Below are 26,661 nucleotides of genomic sequence, written 5' to 3' on the forward strand. Positions count from 1 at the left end.
TTACTTAAATAATAAAATTTACATAAAAAAGAATAATAACATGAACAATTTCCTATTCAAGGTAATATTCATCGGAACATAATTATTTAAGATTGAAATGAAATCATATAATGTTTTACCATATAAATATAAATCTTGTATTAATTATTAACTTTTATATTTTATTTATAACATTTGGATATTATTGTCATTATTGTATATAAAGTTGTGGTACAACATTTTACCATCTCAGGGTCCTTTACTTTTCCATATTATTTTTCTAAGACCCTTTTTAACACAACTATAATATTTAAAGAAATAATTGTCAATCAATTATGATAAAAATATAAAAAATATATTTTTAACCATAAATTAAAACTTGTTATATATTTAAACATATATTGAGTTGTAACAAATATGATATTTCCTGATTTTTAATTCCTATAAAATATCTCAAATTGGTGTTGTATTTGTCTAACATAACATGTTAGAATTTAATTGTCATTTGTTTTTTCCGTTACAATATTTTTCCTTTTTTTATTTTACAATTGTTTTTAAAATGGAAATAAAATAAATAATTTCATTTATTATATGATATGATATGAAATCAATCTATTTATTTAAAATAAATAAATTATATCATTTGGGTATAATTTATTTTCTTAAATTTTATCTTTAAAAAAGTTTTTGTATAAGGAGTAAGGTTTCTAAACATAATTATTAGTTGATCAGGAAAATGGTTTGTGCGAAGAGAGGAAGTAGTTAGGGATCAAATTAAAAAAAATTAAATTAACATTTTCAGGGAAGTAAGTTTTATTATACCTATATTTTTAGTCTCTCAAATTTTATTATTATCACCAAATATCAAATAACATGTTTATTTTTCTTCCAAAATATTCATTTTGACACTGTTTATGAGCAAACACTTGAACCGAAGAACAAAAAGAAAAAAAAAACAAAATTGATGAACTTCTATAAATAAGAACTCTTATTTGGAAATATTTTTAATAATAATAATAATTACATATTTTACCATAAAAAAATTGTTATGTTGAATCAGTCCATTAAATTATGTGACTTAAACTTAAGCAAATTTTATTGTATGAATTACATTACTTTCTTAAGATAAAAATACTAATTGATTAACTGTTTGAGTTAATTGATTGATTTAATGAAACAATATTTTACACTATTCATGTTATACATTCAAACTTATCTTCACCGGTTAAAATTTACTTTTTAATTTTTTCAAATTTATATTCCTTTTCATTATCAGAATTCAATAATTATGTGTGCCTAAATTTGTTGATTTCATTTTTTTCTTTCTCTTTTTATCATTTCGTTCTTTGAATGCATCAAGTCTTAGATTTCAATTTTTCACTTTGCCATTACCCAAAATCAGTAGAACTTTAAAGTACATATCAAAGTTATGTTAAAAAAAAGTAGGTTGAAGGTCCATGAATTTTGTATAGAATTAGATTGTATTTTTTTTCTAGCACATGTAACACCAGCCAATAAAGAAACTAGAAATGCAACACACAAATATTTCAATAAATTTTTAAATCTAAGATATGAGAGGAAGAATGAAAAATAAAGTGGGATCTAATTTATAAAAAATTACTCTTAATCCAAATAATGTTGATTAAATCCAACCGTTAGATTTAACTCCAAATAATACTCAAAAAATAAAATAAATATTATCAAAATAAAAAAATGTACCACAAAACTCACCTTTAGACAACACAACAGTCAAGAGATTCAGCTCCACCCAAGAACCTTTAGCCAAACACGAACTGTTCTGTCTCCTCAAGATAATCCAATTTTGAACGTCTTCTCTACGTATTAGAGTTTGTTAATAAAATAAGCAACACAAACGATAAGTGAGTGTTCTAAACATTACTTAGCAACTCAGTGAAGATCTAACCTTAGATCTAACAATGACAGTCAGAATGCTTGATTTAGAGTTTAATTATTTTGTGAAGTGATTTAGAAATGAGAGAAATCAAAAAAAGGCAAAAAGTGATTTAGAAAGGAGAAAGCAAGAAGGAGAGAATAAGGAGAAAAGTGATTTAGGATTTAGTTTTTGTGTTAAGTGTTTTAGAAACCAGAGAAATAAAGCAAAGCCAAGAAATGCATAGAAGAAAGGGAAAAGTATACAGTAAGCAAAAATAAATGAGAAAGAGGAAAACTCATTTACAAACCCTAAACTCATTAAACAAAGTGTCAATTTGGTTGATGCTCAAGTAATAAAAAATAATTATTTATCTTTGCTTAGGCCCACTCACAATTTTCTAGTTTTATTTAAATTCTTATTTACATATACGAGTCAACCTAACTGACGTTAAAATCTCATTAATTAAATATTACATGCTAAGATAATAAATGTTTTTTTTTTCGTTTAAGCCAACTTTTTATATTTTATTTAAATTATTATTTTAAAATACAATTTGCGTATGTTAGAGCGATGAAATTGAGGATTTGAGGTTGATGGAAGAAAATTGATGTATTTAAATTAAGGTATATTAGAATATATTTTTTAGGAAATTTTATTGAAATGCGAGTGATATGATAGTTATAAGAATTTTTTTTTTTTAAAAGATGTTAAATATACTTTATAATTTTAAAAATAATAAAATATGAAGATTTTTTTTAGTATATTTGAGTTATTAAAAAATTATGAATAAATTTTTGTACCATTGAATTAATACTTCACAAAATACTGGGTAGGTATGATAGTTGAAATGAAAAGTTGTTATAAAAATTAATACATAAAATGATATTTATATAAACATAATTTAAAAAAAAAATGTGATTTATTTATTTGCAATAAATTATATTTAAAAGAAAATACAAATTACAATAATAAATTACAAATTTAGGGTCACAGTTTTTTTTCAAAACTTCATTTATTAATTAACTATCGAATTTCAAATGAAAATAATTACTTATTTTATTTATAAATGGTTATTAATTGAAATTATAATGAACTGTTTTACATAAATATTACTTCAAATTTAAATAATCTAATCTTTTACGTTATAAGAATTCAAAATAAAATATAAAATATGAATTAATAACAATTAAAATATATATTTTGGCTTAATATTATGATTTCATTCAATAATATTAATTTAACTTATAATGAATATTATAAACAATACTCCTAGAGTATATCAGCCACAAACATGTTAAAAAAACTTACACATTCCAACTTTGCCAGGTCAACTTCAGAAAATGAAATTACAAAACAAGACAAAACTTAAATAAAACACATAATTAATTATGTAATCGAGGTGTATCACATTTTTTATTTTTATATATTTATGTTTAATATTAAAATTTGAATTAAAAATATCGCATATTTATATTAAGATTATAAATTTATAGTTTATTTTAATAAATACAAATGCATATGAGAAGACACATAAACTATCTAAGTACACCTACTATTGATATGTTGTGAAGAAAACATACCCAACATTTTTTGTATTTTATTTAAATTATTATTTTAAAATACAATTTGCGTATGTTAGAGCGATGAAATTGAGGATTTGAGGATGATGGAAGAAAATTGATGTATTTAAATTAAGGTATATTAGAATATATTTTTTAGGAAATTTTATTGAAATGCGAGTGATATGATAGTTATAAGAATTTTTTTTTTAAAAGATGTTAAATATACTTTATAATTTTAAAAATAATAAAATATGAAGATTTTTTTTAGTATATTTGAGTTATTAAAAAATTATGAATAAATTTTTGTACCATTGAATTAATACTTCACAAAATACTGGGTAGGTATGATAGTTGAAATGAAAAGTTGTTATAAAAATTAATACATAAAATGATATTTATATAAACATAATTTAAAAAAAATGTGATTTATTTATTTGCAATAAATTATATTTAAAAGAAAATACAAATTACAATAATAAATTACAAATTTAGGGTCACAGTTTTTTTTCAAAACTTCATTTATTAATTAACTATCGAATTTCAAATGAAAATAATTACTTATTTTATTCATAAATGGTTATTAATTGAAATTATAATGAACTGTTTTACATAAATATTACTTCAAATTTAAATAATCTAATCTTTTACGTTATAAGAATTCAAAATAAAATATAAAATATGAATTAATAACAATTAAAATATATATTTTGGCTTAATATTATGATTTCATTCAATAATATGAATTTAACTTATAATGAATATTATAAACAATACTCCTAGGGTATATCAGCCACAAACATGTTAAAAAAACTTACACATTCCAACTTTGCCAGGTCAACTTCAGAAAATGAAATTACAAAACAAGACAAAGCTTAAATAAAACACATAATTAATTATGTAATCGAGGTGTATCACATTTTTTATTTTTATATATTTATGTTTAATATTAAAATTTGAATTCAAATCGCATATTTATATTAAGATTATAAATTTATAGTTTATTTTAATAAATACAAATGCATATGAGAAGACACATAAACTATCTAAGTACACCTACTATTGATATGTTGTGAAGAAAACATACCCAACATATTTATGTTATCGTCGGTTGACTCGCTTGTCAGTTGACTCGAACGGTAGTCTCTGGCCCACCTGTCTCCGCCTGTGAATCAAGCTTCCTAGGGTTGAAGAACCTTTCACCTGCAAAGACAAAGGGCGCCTTGGGGACCGTTTGCACTCCGACGCTCAAGTCAGTACTGGAGCAAAGAAATAGTAAGTGAATAAAGTAGTTTCAGTTTTATAAATGATGTAGCTTGTTAGGGTTCTTACCAACATTTATATAGGTTGTAGCTAGGGTTTACTTTTGTTCTGTTACCCATATATAGGGTTCCTTGGAGAATGTCTCTGCGCCGCTATTACACAATCTTAGCATAATCTAGCACATAGGACTTCCCTTTACTGGAGTACAACGACTAACAAAATGGCTGCCAAGGTACCAACTCATGCACCAATGCTGCGGGGCCATCTGTTCTATGAGTGCCCTAAGTATTCGCTTATCCTGTGTGTACTTATCTTTGCTTACTTATTCAAACTCTTACGTACTGTCTCTCCTGTGCATATATGGTGCTTAATGAAGAGAAAAGGAGAAAACTGGCTGAGTTGACCTCTAAACGCAAGGCTGCTCTTGCCGATGCGGGTACCTCTACCCCTGCGGACACTCCTCCTCCTGCTACCTCCACCCCAATCTCTCCTAAACCAGCCCCTATCGACCAGAGGTAGAAAAGGGTGGTGGAGACCACTGTCTCCGAAGATGAGGATACCTGCACAAACCTCGTCTTCAAGAGGAAGAGAGCGGCTGATGTGGTGGCTCCATCACTCTCAGCTTCAGATGGCCACGCCCCCTCCTTCAGGGAGAATCCTCCCAGTGCTTCCTCCCCCCGCGACCTCATGGTGCTTGAAGGCGGGGGGGAGAGCGCCCCTAGGGGTGATCACAGCACACCCCCTGTTGTTGATCTGCCAACCTTCCTTTAGCAGGCCTTCAAGTGCTTCCAAAACCGAGAGGTGGTGGAGAGCCTGGGTGAGGACCCCCTACAAGGTCGTGTAGCTTAAGGCCTTGGGGAGTTTCTCATCGCGTCCAACCTCTCCATGACTAAGGTGCAAGACTTACAGGTTGAGGTATCAAAGCTGAGGGAGGAATCAGCCCTCCAGGCCAAGACGTTCTCGCAACGCGAAGCTGCCTTGCATCAGAAGTTGGCAGATCTTCGCTAAATCGAGAAGGAGACCAAGAAACTCCTCTTTGACAAATCTTAGGAGGCCCTTCTCGCTCATTCAAAGATTCTGCCCCTTCAGAATGAGGTTATCGAACTAAAGGATAAAGCTGAAGAGACACAGGCTAAGATGGCCAAATTGGAGGAAAGGGCCACTCAGCAGGAGGTCCAACTTGGCCGACTACAGGGGGAGTTGGTCCACAAGGTCTTAAAGAGTCAAATTCTTCCCAAAGAGTCTTGAGATCAGTATAGAATTAAGTCATACTTCTCTTCCCTAGTTTAACCAAATGCATTTCTTGAAGTAAATAAGAAATTTTGAAATAGTCACTTTTTAAAAATTTTCTTTCAAGTTTTTCCATAGATTCTTGATAATATTTGTGTAGATGATACTCTCAGTAGTTGGGATGAGAGTCCTTGTAATCCAAGATAGTATCATGGCATTCCATCTTTCCCAAGCCTCAAAGGTAGGATCATTGTGTTATAAGATTTTGATGCTTCCATCAATAAACTACATCTTGTTCTTTGAGAGGATGACACATTTCTTGTTTCTACTCCAAGAATGATAATTAATACCCTTGAGTTGAGGAGAGACCAAAACCATTATTGGGTTCTCTCCCGGGAGCAAATAATATAGACTAGAGGGATTCAAGATGTGATCCATGGTTGATTGAATTCTGGTGGTTGCAAACTCCATGATGGAAAGAAAATAGAAGAAACATAACCGAAGAACAAACAAGGATAACATAAGTAAAACAAGTAATATGATCTAATACCATATTAAAAATTGAGATATATATCGTAAATTGACATTATCTTTAATCTATGTGGAATTTTCATTACATACCCGTCACATTGAGTTGAGGTATGTACATCTTGTATTGAATATTTAATATAAATCAAAATAAAAAAAACTAATACAACTTAACACATTAGAAAAACAATGAAAACACACTTAAAAATGTCTTAGATGTCAAAATATATGCATGGTATCCTAACTAAAATGTTGCGTAAATTTCCATTCTTATTTTTATCCTTTACTTTTATTTTGTTATAAATCATGATTATGATACCTATATTGTAAATGTTTGTCAAGAAATTTTCCACATACAAGGTTGGTTTGATAGAGGTTCATCAATTTTGTTCACATGATAATTAAGGCCAAGTTAAAAGCATACTTGTGCACAACTATTACAAGATCAAACTTGTGGTAACTTGTGCAAAGGAAAATACAAACTTCAAAAATTTCTTAATATACTCAATCACCTAATCGGCCATTAGGGCACCTTTTATTACCTTGCACTAAAATAGTTTCAGACATCTCATACCTCATACCTTTGGCTTGTCCCTTGGTAATTTCTTTAGGTGTACAATTCTCATATACTTCCACGTTTTGATGTTAGTTGTGTATCTCAAGATTCGTGGTAGATGCATGATTTAACAAATATATAAAGTATAATTATGATTCTTTCAACTATAATTTCTTTCGTTAAAAAAAAAAAATTGCTGAAATTACATTTTTTTAAATACACATTAATCTTAGAATCTCAAATGGTTATCAATCAATCTCAAACCCAAATGGTTAAACAAGAAATAATTAAATCTTTCAAATATATAAGACTTTTATGTACCAAAAATGTCCTAATCTGGATCACAATTTTCATGACGTAACATTAGACCAGGTTCAAATTGATAAGTATTAGAAATTTGTTATTCTACATCTAATTTGTTAAGTTTACAATTTAAACAAGATGTCCTAAAAACCATGTTTTTACTATGGATTATGAAGTTACAATCCTTAAAATACTAAGATTTTCGAATCTTAGAATTATTATTTTTAAATGGGGGTGTGAAGTGTGAACTTTAGGAAAAGGAGTATGAGATATAACAAGGAAGCCCAATATGTGAGGAAGTAATGATTAGTAGAGATAGTAGAAGTCAAGATAGATAGATCTTATAGATCACATAACATGGGACATGGGGGGAAAAACACTACTGTAACGACTAATGTGTCAATCCAAAAGAATAATAGCTCACTACTCAAACGACGTCGCTGCACAACGAAATCCTCATCAAACGTCGCAGCCCAAAACGACGCGTCGTACAACTCATCTCCCACCGAGTGTGAACACTCCAATCCCTTCCTTCTCCCTCCACCACACTGAAACACCAAATCGCAACGACGTCGTTCCAGCAACCACCGTGTCGAAACCCTAGTTTTCTCTTCCTTCCATGTCCTCCGAAGACATCACCCTCGTCCCCGACCAGAGGATCGAGAACGGTCTCACCTCCCCTCTTGTCTTCCAAGACGACCCTCTCCGCTTCAATTGCCCCACACCGCAGCATCGGGTCGGGGACCCGGGTCCCAAAACCCGCGAACTCGGCGCCTTCATCGACGAGAAGATGTTTATCGACCGCGGCCGCTTCTTTGCCGCCCAGAACCCCGACTTCCGTCGCTACGCCGACTGCTCCTCCCGCCAAGACCCCCGCAATTGGACCGTCAACGGCACCGCCGCCACTCCCAGCGGGGACGACGATTCTGACGAGGACGATGAAGATGACGACGAGGACGATGACGACGAAGGCGATACCGAAGTTGAAGGACTCGTTGGTGGTGGAAGCAAAAGCGAAATTATCGCTAACAACAACGGTAGCGGTAGTAATTTGCCTTCTGTTACAAACGGGAAAGCTCATACTTTTGGTATGAAACTATGAATGAAGAAATTTTTGCATTTTTAATTAATTATCTTCAGAATGTGACTTTTTTTTGGATTTTTATGCATATTTTTGTTGTTTCTGGATGGTAGTTTCTGGGAGAGATCTGTTGGGGAAGGATGGTGGAGAGATTGGGCAGTTGGTGCTTAGCAATATGAGTGGTGGTGGTGATGAAGATCAACGGCAAGAGGGGTTAGGTAAGTCTCAGAATTCTGTTACCGTTGCTGAAACTGACTGTGAGGAGTACTATTCGCATTATCTTCAAGGTGCTGACGGGGCTTCTGGCCACAAAGTTATGGTGGATAGTGGTTGTGGGTTTAGTGGGCGAAAGGATGCGATGTATTCCACCGAGTCAGGGGAATCACTCAGAAATATTCTTTCAGATCCCGTTACGTAAGTCTTAAACTCATTTTAAAGCCCGAGGATTGAAAAAAAATGTTGTTTTAGTTGGTGATGGGTTCTTTCTTTTTATGATTGTTGATCAATGTTTGAGATTGTTTAGAGTTATGCAGGATAACATCATCTTTCCTAATTTGCTATTTATTTTTATTGCTCGTGTTCTCTGAGTACGGCGTTTAGTTAAATCTAATTGGCGCTGAAATTGTTAAGTTCTCCGACTAACCCATTTTATTGAGCTTGTCAAACCAAACATATACTACTCTCTTTGTAAACATACTCTTGTTTTCCTTTAGAAGAATGACGCCGAAAGAAAATTAAGGGGTTAAAGGATTTTATAGGATATAGTTAAAATATTATAATATTATTTATAATATTTAGTTTAGATTTCAATTCTCTAAAATGAGATGATGCCATTTGTAGGGTTATCATTTAGCTTTGGTATAATTATAAATGTACCTTTCTTACCTATCAATAAAAAATACCAAAGTTTATGTTTATCTTCTCCATAGCTTTAATGCTTTTGGTATTTCCAGTAGATAGTCATTAGTTTCCCATCAAAGAAGCTCTTCTCTACCTGTTTGTTGTTGTCAGACAGAAAACTTGTGTAACAAGGAAGAAGAAGAAGATTCAGTTGGGGTTATCCAGATTATCTATTAACATTAATTGATCCCTCATGTGAAAAAATTGTCCAACTTTTTGAAACAGGCCTTCTTTATTTTGTTCTCTTTTAATTAAAGTTTAAAATCTAATGGTGCAGACTGCAGAGTAGCAAAATCAAATTTGTTGTTTTTACATGTTTTTTTTCCAAGCATACAATAAAATATATTTGATCTGCTGTGTTGCGTATATTTTGTTTATTCATGCCTACAAATACAACTAACTAATACTTTTCATATTTGATTTATGACACTCTGTGAAATTAAAGTGGAGCTCTTATGGATGACGCTATGATATTACCGTGTGGACATTCATTTAGCGGAAGTGGAATACAGCATGTTATTAGAATGGTGGGTTCTAAGCCATCAAATGCCATAATTTTCAGACTGACATTTTTGTGACTAAGACATCTGAAAAATTTTATTAACTTTGGAGATGGTAATTTCAACTTCTTTTTCTTGTATATATGCCTCTACACAGTAGGTTGGCAGGAGTCTCAAACCATCTAATGACTTTTTTGCAAAATAATGCATGTAGTTGCTTCTGCATCTTCAACTTATCCACTATTGGTCTTCTTTTCTTTTGCATGATCTTGATCATACTTTACTGTTCCAAGAACATTTAAGTTTCTGTGTATTCACAACAGTATAAAATTTGTTAAAATTATGCATTTAGGTAAAGAAAAGAATAATAGTTTTTTCATTTACCATGTTAAACTAATACCGAGTGGAATATTGGAATCTTCTGCTCTTCGAATGACTTAGTATCAAAATTGTTGAAGTTAAATGTCTGCTTTGCTCATAAGATGACACTGATGGGAATTCATGTGAAATGTTACACTTGTTTTCGTTGGGGCCCCACTGTGAAGAGAAAATATCTGAGGATCTGTGCTGATAACAAAATTTGGTTCAGATCCTACATTTTCAATGTAAATTTAAATTGAGAAAAATAACTGGAGATATTTTTATTCAACGGAGGGAACATTGGGTAAAAGCCCACATGTCCTTAGTCATGGAGAAGTATATGTTGTACTCCTTAACTGTGTATGGTTCCGAAAGTGATTTTAAAAGAAACACAAGGTTAAGGAGTCACCTGTGAGTCTAGGACATAAGAATGCAGTGATCCTTTGAGTAACTTAGATGGGCAGTCAATTGAAAATTATGGAATGTGTTTTGAAAAGAATTATTGATGAAGCTGACAAAAACTTTAAGTGGAAGAATGAAGTTGATTTAAAAAAGAAAAAGAAAAAGGTTGACAAATGGAGATGGACATTGAATGCAGTTTTTTCCCCTTCTCCTGCTTACTTGTCAGAACTGAAGTCTAGTTATGGTTCTTGAGGATTAATACCGAAGACAAGATTCGGAATTCCCTATATAATATAAATTGACTAGAAATGAAAATTAATGTGGTTATTTCTCTTGTCTGTATATCTTTGGGTTGCTGATCAGCCCATAGCTGGTTATAATAGAAGTTTTAAGAGGTACACTTGACTCCCACCTATTAAAAGTACTTTTGACCTGTTTTAGTCAGTGACTGTTAGTTAGGTCTTTCAACTTAGGTTTCTTATTAAAAAGTTTCCTTTTTAATGTATAAGAAATTACTTTCCTTGATCAGGATTTACCATGTCGTCAACTAGCTAATATAGTTGTTATGTGATGCACTCAGAAAGCTTGCTGCACCTGTTCTCAACCCATAACCGAGGAATCAATATCTCCAAACCTATGTAAGCAAAATTCAATCACTTGCACTCAAATCATGACTCATTTTTTTTCTCTTAAATGTGATCTATATATCCATTATACTCCAAATTATAACGTATAATTTTGACAAAGTCTTTCTCCTAGATTTTTTTACTTAAGAAATTAAGTAAAACTGTGCAACCAATTTATTTTTTGAATATTGACGGGTTTTGACAATGAAAATGCATTAACACCACGTAAAAGATATCTGAGGTACTGAGCAAGTCCATGTTGTGCAATACTGATTTTCTTTCTTTGGATGTTGGCTGCCTTGATCAGCACTTCGGGCTGCTGTGCAGGCATATCGTCGGGAGGAGGAGTCTCAATTCTACCGGTCACCTAAAAGAAGAAGAGAGAGATTTGATCAGGTGTTTATCCCCATTACTGTACCATTTTATACTTTGTTATAGTGAGAAACGGAGATTAAAAGAAAATCAGTAACCTCTTAGGCTGGTCGCCTCTTCTTTTAATATGAAATATATTTTTCATAGGACAGGGTGGATTTGGAGATTCATCTGTTATGGAACCATCAAGGAGTAGAGGTGTTCAGTTTCCGTTTGCTGTTATGGACCGGGTTGTCATAAAGGTAGTGTGAAAAGGTTTGGGGTTTTATTTAACATTCACCTTTTTCTTTTAAAGAAATTAATTAGAGAGAAAATGGATCAGGGAAACAAAAGGACTCCAGAACGCTTTGTTGGGCGTGAAGCGATTGTAACAACGCAATGCCTGAATGGATGGTTAGTGCTTTATATTTTTTCTTCAAGCAGTTAACTATCAAATCTTTGTTTGCTATTTTAATTTGGTTTTTCTTAATATATAAGATGCTAATCTATTCGTTGTTTCATAAAGCTAACCAAATAGAAAAAATTCTCAAGAAAATACGCTGTTTCTGTTGTTAACAAAAGGACTTATGTACAGGTATGTGGTGAAGACATTGGACAATGCAGAGAGTGTAAAGTTGCAGTATCGATCTCTTGCTAAGGTTTTGGATGATCCTTCAAAGCCTGCCTCCAGCAAGATGTCACCTAATTGGCTTTAGAACTGCAGCACACAGTCATCAAATACTTCTACACCAAGCTGATCCCTCCACACTTCAAGCGTTGACATACCAACAAAAATTCTTTGTTGTAATTCCATTGTTGTATCCCTTGCGAGAGACTGTGCTAGATGAGTTTGTAAATATTGAAACCATACCCATGCTTTGTGCTTGTCGATTTTTAGTATCTGCGTAATCATTTTGTTATAGATACAACTGACAGAATATATAAATGATTGTGACCTTAAACAACAGTAATACACCATTTTCGGCTGTAGACTATTATGATTGATAGTAACATTTCCTGTAATACATTTTTTATTTGGTGGTTAAATTTTATTCAAAATTGTAATTAATTATTAGCAAGACTTAAAGGGAGATTTATAATTTTTAATAAAGATGGTCTAAAAGATAGTTTTAGTGTTTTAGACTGAGTAAAATTTATAATAAGTATTTTTAAATATATCGTAATAACAATATCTATACTCATAAAAAGAGATAGGTTGTTTTGATGTATATGCTATATTTTACTCATAATTATGAATATTATTTCTTTACTACAATGTTATTGGTTGCTTTTTTACATGACCCCAACTCAATCTGGCAATAGAAAATGTGTTTAAACTTTGTTTGATTAGGGTGAATAAATATATCAGTGGCAAAGAAGAATATCAATACATAACACCTTTGCTATAATGTGTCCCAATAATTTTTCAACAAGAATAATAAAAAAAATATTACCAAAAACCATGAGGACCAGGAGTATTATTACCATTAATATTAAAAACAATATTCTTGATTTCTAAATAATCAGAACATTTAATCAATATCATATTTTTTTAGAAGAAATCAGCTCAGGAATATAAGTACCAATCCTTCCATAATACCTGTATCTTGAGCATTATAAACCGACTCAACCCTGTATCCTGAGCATTAGAAATAAACTCAACATAAATATTTTTATAAAATTCAAAATATGATCTTCAATGAGTTGAGGATCCTCAATAACCTCATTATCAATCCGTAGACGATGAATCTAATTATTTCTCCTCTTAACCACAACATGGAAAAAAACAGTATTTTTATCCTCATCTTTAAACTAAAGCATTTTGGCCTTTTCTTTCCAAAACAAATATTATATTGACAATGAAAAGCATTATCAAGCTCCTCCTTAGCAATTTTTTCTTAACAGCGAAGCTCATCTCTTCAATATCAGACAAACTATAAGTTTTTAAAGTTTGTTGAATGCAAGGAGGAGACCCTGTTAAGGAGCACTGTATTGTGAACATTACTAAAATAGTTTTTATTTCAGACTCACTGCTCAATTTTCAACTTTTTATGTATTTTGTGAAACCGGGTCCTTCCATCACACGAAGTATAACAAGTTTCAGTAAAAGACATACAAGAAAGATAATTAGTAATCCAATCAATGAATTCATTAAAAAATCTTGATTAAGAGTGAATGATGCGGAGGATGACAGCGGAGAGAGGACGATGAAAGCGTGGGATGTGGTGGTTCAGGGGAAGGGTGTTGGATGCGGGCTGGTTTGCTATCTATTAAAGACGTGTCGAGTTGGGTCGGGACCTGGTAATGGAATGGGAGTTTGTTTGACCCACTTTTGCTTAGTGAAAGTGAAGGACTTGATGGAAAGGGTGCAGTCGCAGCTGAAGAATTGTTGGCTTTTGCAGAGTCAGTGGAAGTGATGAAATTCAATGAAAGTGTACATTTGTTTCTTCATGAATAAGTTTTTGTTGTCACGGTTGATGAAATTCTTATAGCCAACTTCCACTGTGGATCTGACCCTTATATTTTAATACTTAAGACATTCTCTTCATTAATTTCTATTCTTCATAGCTTACATTTTTTGACAACTATACTTATATAATTTGTTGCAGTTGTACAGTTTATTAAACATTATTATTTTATACAAGGAAACATTAGAGATGGTTTAAACTAAATTAGATTTTTAATTTTTTTATATAAACTAATGTTCTAAGACTTTACTTTATATCTAATATCCTAAATAAAAATCCTAAGAAATGATACATTGATACATAATCAGCAACTGTGCATCTTTTTAAAATAAGAGAAATAACAAATGTGATACATAATATACATGTGCACAGTGAGGAGCCATGTGAACCTTAATAAAATCATTAGGAGGTTGACACCATAATTAATTTAACAATCACTATCATCATTCATCACAGTTCATAAATAATTCATCATGAATTAATAAGATAATTAAGTTAAAGTATGTTTTGTGTGATTGAATCTGAAGTTAGTGGAATGATTAAATGACCCAAGTGGGTGGATAAAATAAGATCGAGTAATAAAAGAGAAGTCCTTCATTAATTGTGATAAAATGAAGAACAAATAATAATAATAATGGTGTAAAACCTAGAAACAAGGGAGGGCAGCCCTAATAATGAAGGGAATAAGAAGAAGTATTTGACAGGTTGATGAAAAATTCCCTAAAAGGGAGTATTGAGTCTGTACAGATCCACAGTGGATGTTGGCTATAAGAATTGCATCAACCGTGGCAACAAAAACTTATTCATGAAGAAACAAATGTACAGCTTCATTGAATTTCATCACTTCCACTGACTCTGCAAAAGCCAACAATTCTTCAGCTGCGACTGCACCCTTTCCCTCAAGTCCTTCACTTTTACTAAGCAAAAGTGGGTCGAACAAACTCCCATTCCATTACCAGGTCCCGACCCGACCCGACACGTCTTTAATAGATAGCAAACCGGCCCGCATCCAACACCCTTCCCCTGAACCACCACCCCCCACGCCCTCGTCGTCCTCTCTCCGCTGCCCTCCTCCGCATCATCGCCCTCCAACTCCTCCACGAATATCACCCCCTCCGGCATCGGCGACTCGCCCTTCTCCCATCTTTCCTTCACCGCCGGCCAGTCCTCCACCAACACCCTCTTCTCCGTCGTCGTGGCCGCCGCTCCTAATTTCGGGTAAACCTGCACCAGCAGAGGCGCTTCTCTCAAATTCTTCACAATATCCACCACTGACTCCTTCATCCACCTGTCCAGCCTCTCATGTCCCTCAACGGCGTCGTTCGCTCCTGCCTTCCGCTTCCCGGGCAGTTCCACACTCGTCACACTCGCCCGTTCCGTCGCCATCTCCGCCGAGATCCTCCCCGCCTTCGCCGTCGACCGCGCGATCGCAACGGAGCACGGGGGTTGGATGGCCAAACCGCTCCGGCTCCTGATTCCGAAGTTTGCTGCGATGCGGCTGTTTCCGGCGCAAGCAATTCCCTTAGACGACGCCATCAGCGAAGATGGCCGGAGAAGGAAGCAAGCGTGGAAAAAAACGAAAAAAAGCGAAAGCGGTTCTTGGTTTAGGTTACGTTTGTGTAAAGATTCAAGATCTTGAAGAATTTGAAAAGGAAAAGATGATTTAATAAGAAGCAAAACCCACGATAGGATAATGGATGTTAAGTGACGCGTTCAAAATCAATGGCCGATAAACACTTTTCATACTCCAATTCTGACTCGGATTTCTCTTTTTTATAACCCATTCACCAACCACTGTTATTTCCTAGCTTTGGGAACGTTGTCTCTGTTCCTCTGCGGTCCTATCCATTGTCTTATACCATACTACTGCCCATTCTTTCTTTATTTCTCATCATTTTCTTAAACCATATTCATTGTACGCTGATTAACCTAGGGTGCAGGGAATACCGTGGTCCGCGCTGTACTTCAATAGAAGTTTGATTGGCACGAGGTTGGGTTGCATGGGAACGTGGCTTAACGGTTTCCTCCACGAGGCTCACACGCGACGCCTGTGGAGTGGAATCTCCATACTCTTTCGAATTCTGAGTACCACACGTTTTGATTACTTTAGAGTGATTTGGGTTGGAATGAACGGTGAAGATGGAATTTGGGAAAAGGAGTAATAAAGAACGAGTGTGGGAGATTGTGCGTGTGGGAGAATCGCACGAGATGGCACGCGAAAAGTGCATGGATTGCGAACGCTGGCATTCGCTTTGCTCAAAGCTTGGCTAATAGAGTGCAAAGTGGATGCCACGTCGGATCTTGATCTCCACGTCACCCTCTCGCGCATTTTTAAAACGAGAAAAACACACGCGCGCCATTATTGTTTGCGTGCTCTTTTAATTCCTTCTGATGTGAGACTACACAATCATTAATTACAAAACTTTAAGAATTTTGTTAATCTAACAGTTAATGTAACCGTGTATTAGCAATAACTGCAATAAACAAGTATTTCCAACTTTAAGAATAATTAACAGCTAATCAAATAAACTGATAAGGAACCAGCTAGATATGTTAAGATAGATGATAAACAATATAGTTTAAATTGATTTCATACTGAAAATCTCTTTATTATCTATCATCTCTTAACTTAGTTTCAAATTTAGTGTCCTATATGCTATTTTTAAATATGGAACGGTATTTAAAGAAAAGTGTTAAAAGCTTGTTTATGATTTGTTTTTAATTTAATTTCCATATATTGTTATGAAATTATTTTTATATTATCAATAAATTAAAAATCATCTTAAACATGAATTTTAAAATAAATAATAGAAAAAGTCAAAAAATTTATGATACGTGATAGTTTATAACTATATAATAGAATTAACATATTTTGAAGAACTATTTGTGAATTTTAACTGAATTGCTCTGATTTTGAAATTTTTTAAATACCCAATTGCATCTTTTATGATTTGATAAGAAATTCTTCTAATTGTGGAAGTTGTTGGTGATTTTATGATTTGCTAATTTAAAAAAAAAATTATATATGTATGACGAATAAATTAAAAAAATGCATGCAAGGATTTATTCTTTTGTATGTTACAAATAAAAGTGTGAAATAAATTAAAATAGATACATAAAATTAATAAAAATTTAAGATTTAATTTATTTAAGTGTTTAATTATGGCATTGTTAGCTTTGTGTTTAAATAAAGAGTGTGACAATCGAAAAGAAAATATAAGTGAGAAATGAAAGTCACACCCTTGGGTATAGAATTGGAGAGTATGATGGCCTTAAATATGGGCTGGAACAGGGTTTAGAGTTTTTAAACAAAAAGTAGTAGGATAGTTTATTACTTAGTAAACCAAGGGGTGTGACTAGAAGCTTTAGAATTCAGGCTTTCTAAAGAAGATAATTGAGTCTTATATTCTCATCTTTTTCGTCCGAATACCATGATCTTGATCTTATCCTTCTCCACTCCAACAATAATATATATATATATATATATATATATTTTTTTTTTTTTTACTAAATTGGACAACAACACTTTTTGTTTCTTACGTTGATATAAAGCTCTTTCCAAGAAGTACACAATGTCAAGTGATATATCTTCTCTCAATGGGACAACTAACAGAGTCTACATCACCATATCATAAGACTTTAGTATTTGCTTTATTTTCATAAAAGTCTTACATATTTGAAAATGCATATCACAACATTTCAATGATCAATGTGAAGGTTATGCATAAATTGACTCAAGACTTTCACTAGTCAACACTTGTTTTCCTACCAATCTTACCAATCTCTTATATTTATATTTATAGGTTTAATTTTTTTTTATCTTGGTCTCTCATTGATTATCAATGGGTCTGCAATTTGTTAGGTCTATGAGGAAAAAAACAATAAGGGAGAATTGAATTGTGTTTTTATCAAAGTTATAGACTTTTTACAAACATCATCAAATAAAAAACTATTTACACGATAGTTTAGTTCATCAAGTGATCAGACTGTAAGTCTTTCGTCTAATATATTTTTTCAGACGCATCTCAACTTAAAACCTTAGACAAAACACTTCAATAAAAATGATTTCAATATGTGTATTCACAATAACTTTCCCTTCCTCGTTTAGTACATATGATAATAACATATGATGTAAAGAGAATAGGGAAGAGAGAAATGCACATAACAATTTATATTGGTTCATCTGTCGCAAGAGATTACATCCATATCTCAATCAACAAATTGAGTTCTACTACGTAGACTAATGCTATAAAGTACAAGTATTCTTTGGGTTTGTAGTCACTCTTGACAAAACCCTTAAATATTGTTTGGACTCATCGTCTCTCCTGGTTAACTCCCTTTAGTATTCTTGACATAAGTGATCTTGGCTTAATTGAGTATTCTTTTGAATCTTAGTCAACCATGGCTAGACAAATATTCTTTACCAAGCCACTCCTGGATAAATGAGTATTATTTGGACATCTAGTTACTCTTGGCTACTCCCTTGAGTATTCTTTACCAAGCAACTCCTGACTACTCCCTTGAGTATTCTTTACCAAGCAACTCCTAGCTTAACGGGTATTTGCCAAATAGTCACTCCTAGTTGAGGTAGGAAGGTTAAGTATTTCCATGATCATCAGATCATAGGATTTGTCTACTAGAGAGAATTGTGTCTCATAACGAGTACAAGGTTCATGCTCTTTCTTCTAATTCTAATAATTTTGTTTGTTCTCTAGGAAATGATTGCGTCTTACGATGAACATAATGATAAACATTATTTCCTATTTTTCTATATGAACACTCAAAGTGTTTTTCTTGAAGTTTTTCTAGATCGAAGGATTTGACAAAATCTTTGACTAAGCATTGAGTTCTCTTTTTTCTTTTTCTTATAAGCTTTGAGGAATGCTCAACATCTAAGAAGAATTTTGGAACAATGCAACCTCACTACCTATTTATTCTTCTTGATAAGATGCTTTTTATAGAAGCTAGAAAAAGATAGTCATTATAGAAGGCAATTTTTGGTCGTTGAGTAGCTTCCTCTTTTCAAGCATGTCCTTTCTGTGTCTGATAAGCTTAAATATGAACATTGCATTAAATTCACTCCATGCATATTTAAATAGTATACTACTTTACGCAATACCCTTGATTATTGACAATACTCATCTCCCTGAATAGCATAACCTTTTGCACCAATTCATTGTACAAGTGCACCCCGTACAAGGCAAACAACTGAGTTAGAGTTGAAATTCTCTATGTCAGAAAGTTGTTGAAGAATGCAACTTCAACTCTTCTCCAATAGATCATTTGATATTGACTTGTATTTGGACTTGAACTTATCTCTTTGGTAAGACGAAAACAATGAACATTTCTTGCAACAATAAAATATGTGTATAGATATTTGAGTAATAGGAGGTTAACTTAATTTAGGTGCTTATTATTAGATGTAAGGAAATAATTTCAAAATATCGTCTGTTAAACAAAACATTTGTGTATTACATGATCTGCTATTTAAATAAAACATTTGTCTTACCGACGATACATGATCATGTTTTATGTTTTGTTGTATTTAAGCACCTAATCAAAATCATAGGTGTTAAATTCTTTTCCTAATAAGCTTTCCTCCAAAGTATTAAAAAAACATACTTTCTTTGTGAAATGACAACACATTTGTCAACACCCAATATCGCTATGGTACAATAAAAATAATAAAAAATAAAAAATGTTAAAATAAAAATAAAAATAATAAAAAATATAAATCTTTAAAATTATTTATTTCTTTTTATTATTTTATTAATTTTTATTTGTATTTTCGTTTTTAAAAAAATATAAAAAAAAGAGAGAGAAAAAACATGTTTTCTGCCCAGCTCAATTTGGTTTTAAAAAAGAAGAGACATAGAGAAAAAAAAAAGTTGGACTCAACCCAATTTCGTTTAGAAAAAAAAGAGAAGGATTGTTTTTGCTATTAGGCACCCTTTTTTACATACACAATAATTTTTATTTTTGGAAAGTAAAATAATAAACAATAAATGCAAGTATAATTTTCATGTTTTATTTCAGTTTCATGTTCCCTATGTAATTATCTATTTTATATGTATAATAACATTCACTTTTAATTTCCTTTTTAAAATAATCCACTATTATTTATTTATTTTCCTTTTAAAAGTATGGACAAGCCGGAAGTGTTTCCTTCGTGTGGTGTTAAACATAAATTCTTACTAGTATGAAACACGTGTGGTGTTAAACATAAATTCTTACTAGTATGAAACACAGGTGCGAGAGTATTCACATTTTTTTATTTTTTCATTTATATATATATATATATATATTTATGTTTAATATTAAAATTTGAATAAGTAATATAAAATAATATTTATGTATATTATGTTTAATGTTATTATTCACACACTTGTATTAATAATATAAATTTGTAGTACATTATAAATAAAATAATGTCATTATCATCATCATTATGTAAAATCATTATACTTTTGTATGAATTGGCTTAACCAATGCGAGTGATTGATAATTTTTTTTAAGTGTTTCATTGTTTCCAAATTTTGTTTCTTACGAAAAAATGTCAATTATGAATAAATTGCAAAATACACACACATAATAATAATAAATTGAAAAATATCATTTTTACTTTTTTAATCTAAATTTAAACAATTTCACTTTACTCTTTTTTTTTACATGTTTCTTTTATTTCTCCTTTTTCAGATCCAACAATTAATCAATGTTTACAAATTTTGAACAAAGATTTAAAAGAAAATACAAAGACTAAAAAATCACTCGTTTTAAAAGAATAATTAATAATTTTAAATTCTAAAAAGTGAAAAAGGTGTGTACTCGCATAATATAATGATAAATAATATATAATCATAAAAAGTGTAATAAATAAGTTGGGTAAAGTGAAGAAGAGTATGTGCATACCTAAGAAGAATGAAAGATTATTTTTGTTGGAAGCATGCAACTTTTTTCTTCTTTTTCTTATTTCCTACATCATTACACACAATTACACTTTTGAGGGAAAGGGTTCACTTCTTAAATCCAATGTGAATTCAGAAAGTTACATGTTTAATGACATTGTAGAGAGAGAGTCTTTGGATGACGTAAGTGGTTTTTCGGAACCATTGAAGAAGAAGAAAGATAGTGTTTGGTATGAAGCCAGAACCAATTGGGTTGGACTTACTAGACACCATATTTAGTGAGTGGGCTTAATCATTGTGTCCTTTTTATAATTTTTATTTAAAGAGATCATTGTATTTGTAATTGATGTGTAGCAGGACAAAATGAAAACCTAATAGTTGCCCGTGTGGATGTAGGTTGCAGTTGGCGATCGAACCACGTTAAATCCTGTGTTGTTTATTTTTTGCAGTTGATTTGTGATTATTTGTGTTGCTTCCGCGTGCATTTTTTCCCATCAAGTGGCATCAAAGCTTGTCGTTTACACACTAGAGATCCAATCAGCAAAAATTAATCGATTCTAGACGTGAAAATTGCGGCTGCATCGGCGTCCCAAAGCTAGGGTTTTACAGAGGCGACAACGACGTCCCAAAGCTAGGGTTTTGCAGGCGCAGTAGCGGCATCCTAAAGCTAGGGTTTCGCAGGGGCTGCAATAGCATTCCAAAGTTAGGGTTTTGCAGAGGCGACAACAATGTCCTAAAGCTAGGGTTTCGCATGGGTTGCAGCGGTGTCCCAAAGCAAGGGTTTCACGGCGTCCCAGGATTTGCAACAGTCCAAACCTGTGACTTGCGGCAGGCGCACGCAATAGAAGGTGCGACGTGCAGTGGTGTGGGTCGCGACATGAGTGGTGGTGGCTAGCGACGTTGTGCAGGTGGCTTGCTCGCAGTAGGGTCGTGTCCAGGTAGTGCGGCGGAGTGACGGAAGACGCAGGGTGCAATGCGATGGCAGTGATGGAAGACGCAGGGTGGCGTGTGCATTTTTCTGCTGGTGCAGCAGTGACCGTGCGGTGCTAGGCGCGAGGTGCAGCAGTGATAGGGTAGTCCGATGGATTCACTTTTGAGAAGAGTCGTGATCTCATTCTTGCCGAGGATGTCCGAAGAATGAGTTATGGAGAATTATCTAGTGAATCGCTATATGTCATCAGAGATAAGACTAGGGATTGCTCAAGTGTAACATGTTGGAACTGCAAGGAGGTGGGGCATTTCAGGAATCAATGCCCAAATGATAAACAAGTCAACATTGCAGAAGACTTCACGGAAGAGGACGTCTTAGTCTGTTGCGCGGATAATAGTGTGGATTCATGGGTCATGCTGGTGCTTCATTTCATGTTACCCACAACAGTGAAGCATTGTAGAATCTAGTTATTGGAGACTTTGGAAAGGTAAAACTAGCAGACAACAAAACTCTTGATGTTACAGGCATGGGTTACATAGTGTTGAAGACGCCAGTCAGTTTCTGGACTTTGAAGGATGTCAGAGTTGTTGCAAGCTTAACGAAAAGTTTGATTTCTGTTAGGCAGTTGGACGAACAGGGACATGATGTGAAGTTCGAAAATCAGCAGTGGAAGGTCGTCAAGGGAAATCTTGTCATGACCCTTGGAAGAAAAAGAAGTTCGCTGTATATGGTCGGATTAACCTCTAAGGGAGTGACCGTCCCAGTTCAGAAGATAAACAAAGTCCGGTTCACAAAATCTCGTGGGCAAAAGAGGGTTGTCTTTACAAGAGAGAAACCCAGAGCCACAGGTCAGATTCCGGATAAACGAGCATGGAAAGGTTCAGGTAGACTAGTCAGAGGTACTTATGACAATGGGAGCACGTGTCATGTTTCAGTTGAGGTTCCTAGACGACAATGGGTTAGGAGAACCAATATTCCAGCTGTTGAAACATCTCCAGAAAATTTATTATTGAATTTGGAGAGTGTTTGTTCTCAAGCTATTCTAGGATCCAACAGTTCTTGTAAGTGTGAGTCGGTAGGAACATAGAACGGGTCAGTGACTGACGTGTTGAAACTCAGGGGAGTTTTAACAAGTCTTCAAGATGATTAAGAAGGCTGGTGTCAACTAAAGGTGGAACAATGAAGTACATGTATACAGTCGAAACGCAGGTGAACATTGTTCCGTGGCTTCAAGTGGGAGATTGTTGGGTATGAAGTCAGAACCAATTGGGTTGGGCTGACTAGACACCATGTTTAGTGAGTAAGCTTAATCATTGTGTCCCCTTTATAATTTCTATTGAAAGAAATCATTGTATTGTAATTGGTGCGCAACAAGACAGAATGAAAACCTAATAGTTGCTCGTGTGGATGTAGGTTGTAGTTGGCGACCGAACCACGTTAAATCCTATGTTGTTTATTTTCTACAGTTGATTCGTGATTATGTGTGCTGCTTTCGCATGCGTTTTTTAACAGCAGGGAGAAAATGAGGTTTGAAGGAAAATGTTTGGTTGAGTAACTCACGGCTCCCTAACTACAATTTTGAATTATGTTAACAAAATATTAGTTTTTAAAAATAAAGAAGAAAAACATTTTGAATTATGTTTACAATTACTCCATAATTCATAATTCAAAATTTAAAATTTAAAATTCATAATTTAAAATTCAAAATTTAGATTTTAAAAATAAAGAAGTCAAAAAATGACAAATATCTCATCCCGTCGTACAAAATAAATGTGCATCGTACAAAATAAATGGTATCTTACAAATAAATTATTATTGTACAAAATAAAATATGATCATTCTCCCATAATAAACCGGGAGAAAAATATGATAGAGAGAACTTCAATATAAAGTCTTGCTTTTAAAAATAAAGATAGGGTTGACTCAATATACTCATGAGTTTGAGAAACACCGGATAGACAAAAAAAAGCGCTTACTTTTCTTGTTGAAATGAGGAGATTTAAAAATAATAGGAATACTCCAGTTGGAATAGACGTAAAATCTACAAAGAACTAGAAGCTAAGGAAATTCTTTTAGTTTCTTTAAGTTTTTTTTAATGAAATTTAAGATATGTGTTGTAACATGAATTTCAATATTTTAGTTCAATGTTTTTTTCTTTTATCAATAGTAATTTTTCAACTTTGATATTTGATTATAACTAAGAAATGAGGTTTTCATAATAGAACAAAGAAATAGATTAATAAAAAAGGTTAAATTACTTTTTTTTTGTTTTATTGTTTATTTATGTTATTAAATTTGATTCTGAAGTTTTGAAAAAAAAAATACTTATATTGTCATATTTTTAAAAGAATTGATTTTTTGTATTGATAATACAACTAACTAAATAAATAATGACATCAAAAAATAACTAACCTAAAAATATAGATTTAGATATAATTTTATTAAGTGTAAAAAAAATTATATGATTAGGTAAACATTTTATTATTAAGTGTAAAAAAGTTATATTGATTTTAAAAAAATAATAAAATTACAAACAAAATTCTTATAATATCAAATAATTATCTAAACTAATTACATATTTTTAATTATATAAAATAATAATACAAAATAAAATATGATCATTCTTCCACAATAAATCGGGAGAAAAATATGATGGATACAACTTCAATATAAAGTTTTGGCTTTCCAAGATAGAAATAGGACTAACCTGAATCTGAGTTCTAGAAACATCGGATAGACAAAAAAACACTTGTTTTGATATCATTATAACCCGTTATCTCCTTCAAACCAGGATCGACACAACATGTCTCATCACTTTTTGCCCACAAAGTTTGCATGATTGCAAGTTCACCAGTCTTGAATAACTAATAAAACTGGTTGTTTGCCCTATATATTGTTGTCTTGCTATCTTTCTGAAGGTTTTTCAGAGTATACTTTATTACTGCTGCTTCAACATAATTCTTTTCATGTTTTTAGGTGTTCAACTGTGTAAGTTAAAATGAATGGTTTAATAAATATGGTGGTTATCGTACAAAATAAATGTTCATGGTACAAAATAAATAATCATTGTAAAAAAAATATGATCCTTTTCCCACAATCAATCGAAAGAAAAATATGATAGAGAATTTCAATATAAAGTTAGAGATAGGGTTGACTCCATATGCCTCTGCGTTCGAAAAACACTGGATAGACAAAAAAGTGCTTGCTTTTCTTGTTGACATAGAGGGATTTAAAAATGATAGGAATACACTCAGTTGGGATAAACGTAAAATTTACAAAGAAATCCAGAAGGTAAGGAAATTCTTTTTGTTTCTTCTAGTTTTTTTAAGTTTTTTAAATTTCTAAAAGTTTTTTTAAATTTCTTTTAAGTTTCTTTAATGAAATTTAAGGTATGTGTTGTATCATGAATTTCAATATTTTAGTTCAATGTTTTTTTCTTTTATCAATAGTAATTTTTCAACTTGATTTCATAATTGATTATAACTAAGAAATGAGGTTTTCATAATAGAACAAAGAGATTAATTAATAAAAAAGGTTAAATTACTTTTTGTTTTGTTTTATTGTTTATTCATGTTATTAAATTTGATCTTGAAGTTTTGAAGAAAAATAGTTATATTTTTATATTTTTTTTTTAAAAATGATTTTTCATTGATAATACAACTAGCTAAGTAAATAATGACATCAAAATATAACTAACCTAAAAATATAGATTTAGATATAATTTTATTATGTGTAAAAAAATATATGATTAGGTAAACATTTTATTATTTAGTGTAAAAAAGTTATACTGATTTTTAAAATAATAAAATTACAAACAAAATTCTTATAATATCAAATAATTATCTAAAGTAATTACATATTTTTTATTATATAAAATAATAATACAAAATAAATAATCTTCATACAAAATAAAATATGATCATTCTTTCCCAATAAACCGGGAGAAAAATATGATGGATACAACTTTAATATAAAGTCTTGGCTTTCCAAGATAGAAATAGGACTATATGAATGAGTTTGAGAAATATCATATAGACAAAAAAACACTTGCTTTGATATAATTATAACCAGTTATCTCCTTCAAACCAAGATGGACACAACATGTCTCATCACTTTTTGCCCACAGAGTTTGCATCACTGCAAAGTCACAATGACTAATAGAACTGGTTGTTTGTCCTATATATTGTTGTCTTGATATCTTTCTGAAGGTTTTTCAGAGTATACCTTATTACTGATGCTTCAACATAATTCTTTTCATGTTTTCAGTTGTTCAATTGTGTAAGTTAAAATTAATGGTTTAATCAATATGATTATCGTACAAAATAAATGTTTATTGTACAAAATAAATGATCATTGTACAAAATAAAATATGATCTTTCTCCCACAATAAACCGGGAGAAAAATATGATAGAGAACTCCAATATAATGTCTTGGTTTTCTAGATAGGGTTGACTACATATGCTCATGAGTTCGAGAAACACCGGATAAACAAAAAAGCGCTTGTTTTTCTTGTTGACACGAGGAGATTTAAAAATGATAGAAATACATCCAGATGGAGAGACATAAAATCTACAAAGAAATCAAGAAGCTAAGAAAATTCTTTTAGTTTCTTTAAGTTTGTTTTAAGTTTCTTTAATTTTAAAGTTTCTTTAATGAAATTTATGGTATGTGTTGTAACAAGAATTACAATATTTTAGTTCAATATTTTTTTCTTTTATCAATAGTAATTTAACAACTTGATTTCATAATTGATTATAACTAAGAAATGAGTTTTTCATAATAGAACAAAGAGATTAATTAATAAAAAAAATTAAATTACTCTTTT

The 26,661-nt window shown here is 32.0% G+C and overlaps 2 protein-coding genes across 3 annotated transcripts; one reads left to right on the forward strand and one right to left on the reverse strand.

Moving 5' to 3' along the window:
• Positions 1 to 7,639: 7,639 nt before the first annotated feature.
• On the forward strand, positions 7,640 to 12,522 carry LOC137820904 (U-box domain-containing protein 62-like). 2 transcript variants are annotated; one of them, XM_068625232.1, is made up of 8 exons: positions 7,640 to 8,400; positions 8,507 to 8,807; positions 9,739 to 9,820; positions 11,136 to 11,193; positions 11,489 to 11,577; positions 11,706 to 11,795; positions 11,876 to 11,946; positions 12,128 to 12,522. In XM_068625232.1, exons 1-8 carry the CDS (start codon positions 7,932 to 7,934, stop codon positions 12,246 to 12,248), a joined length of 1,281 nt encoding a protein of 426 aa, XP_068481333.1. In that variant the 5' UTR covers positions 7,640 to 7,931; the 3' UTR covers positions 12,249 to 12,522. The 2 variants fall into 2 exon arrangements, 1 of the variants encoding a protein (XP_068481333.1); XR_011082712.1 differs by having other exon boundaries at positions 7,649 to 8,400; positions 11,701 to 11,795.
• Positions 12,523 to 14,576: 2,054 nt separating this feature from the next.
• LOC137821240 (uncharacterized) lies at positions 14,577 to 15,757 on the reverse strand. The gene has a single exon (XM_068625739.1). The coding sequence runs from the start codon at positions 15,534 to 15,536 to the stop codon at positions 14,841 to 14,843; it is 696 nt and encodes a 231-aa protein (XP_068481840.1). The 5' UTR covers positions 15,537 to 15,757; the 3' UTR covers positions 14,577 to 14,840.
• Positions 15,758 to 26,661: the final 10,904 nt, after the last annotated feature.

Source organism: Phaseolus vulgaris, chromosome 9 (assembly GCF_000499845.2).
Source record: "Phaseolus vulgaris cultivar G19833 chromosome 9, P. vulgaris v2.0, whole genome shotgun sequence".
Classification (NCBI taxonomy): domain Eukaryota; kingdom Viridiplantae; phylum Streptophyta; class Magnoliopsida; order Fabales; family Fabaceae; genus Phaseolus; species Phaseolus vulgaris.

Excerpts from the sequence above, each read along its gene's own strand:
- LOC137820904 (XM_068625232.1), top strand. The coding sequence starts at position 7,932 with ATGTCCTCCGAAGACATCACCCTCGTCCCCGACCAGAGGATCGAGAAC. Across the intron at positions 8,808-9,738 it reads ATTCTTTCAGATCCCGTTAC|TGGAGCTCTTATGGATGACG; the intron begins GTAAGTCTTAAA and ends GTGAAATTAAAG. Across the intron at positions 11,578-11,705 it reads GAAGAGAGAGATTTGATCAG|GGTGGATTTGGAGATTCATC; the intron begins GTGTTTATCCCC and ends TTCATAGGACAG.
- LOC137821240 (XM_068625739.1), bottom strand. The coding sequence starts at position 15,536 with ATGGCGTCGTCTAAGGGAATTGCTTGCGCCGGAAACAGCCGCATCGCA.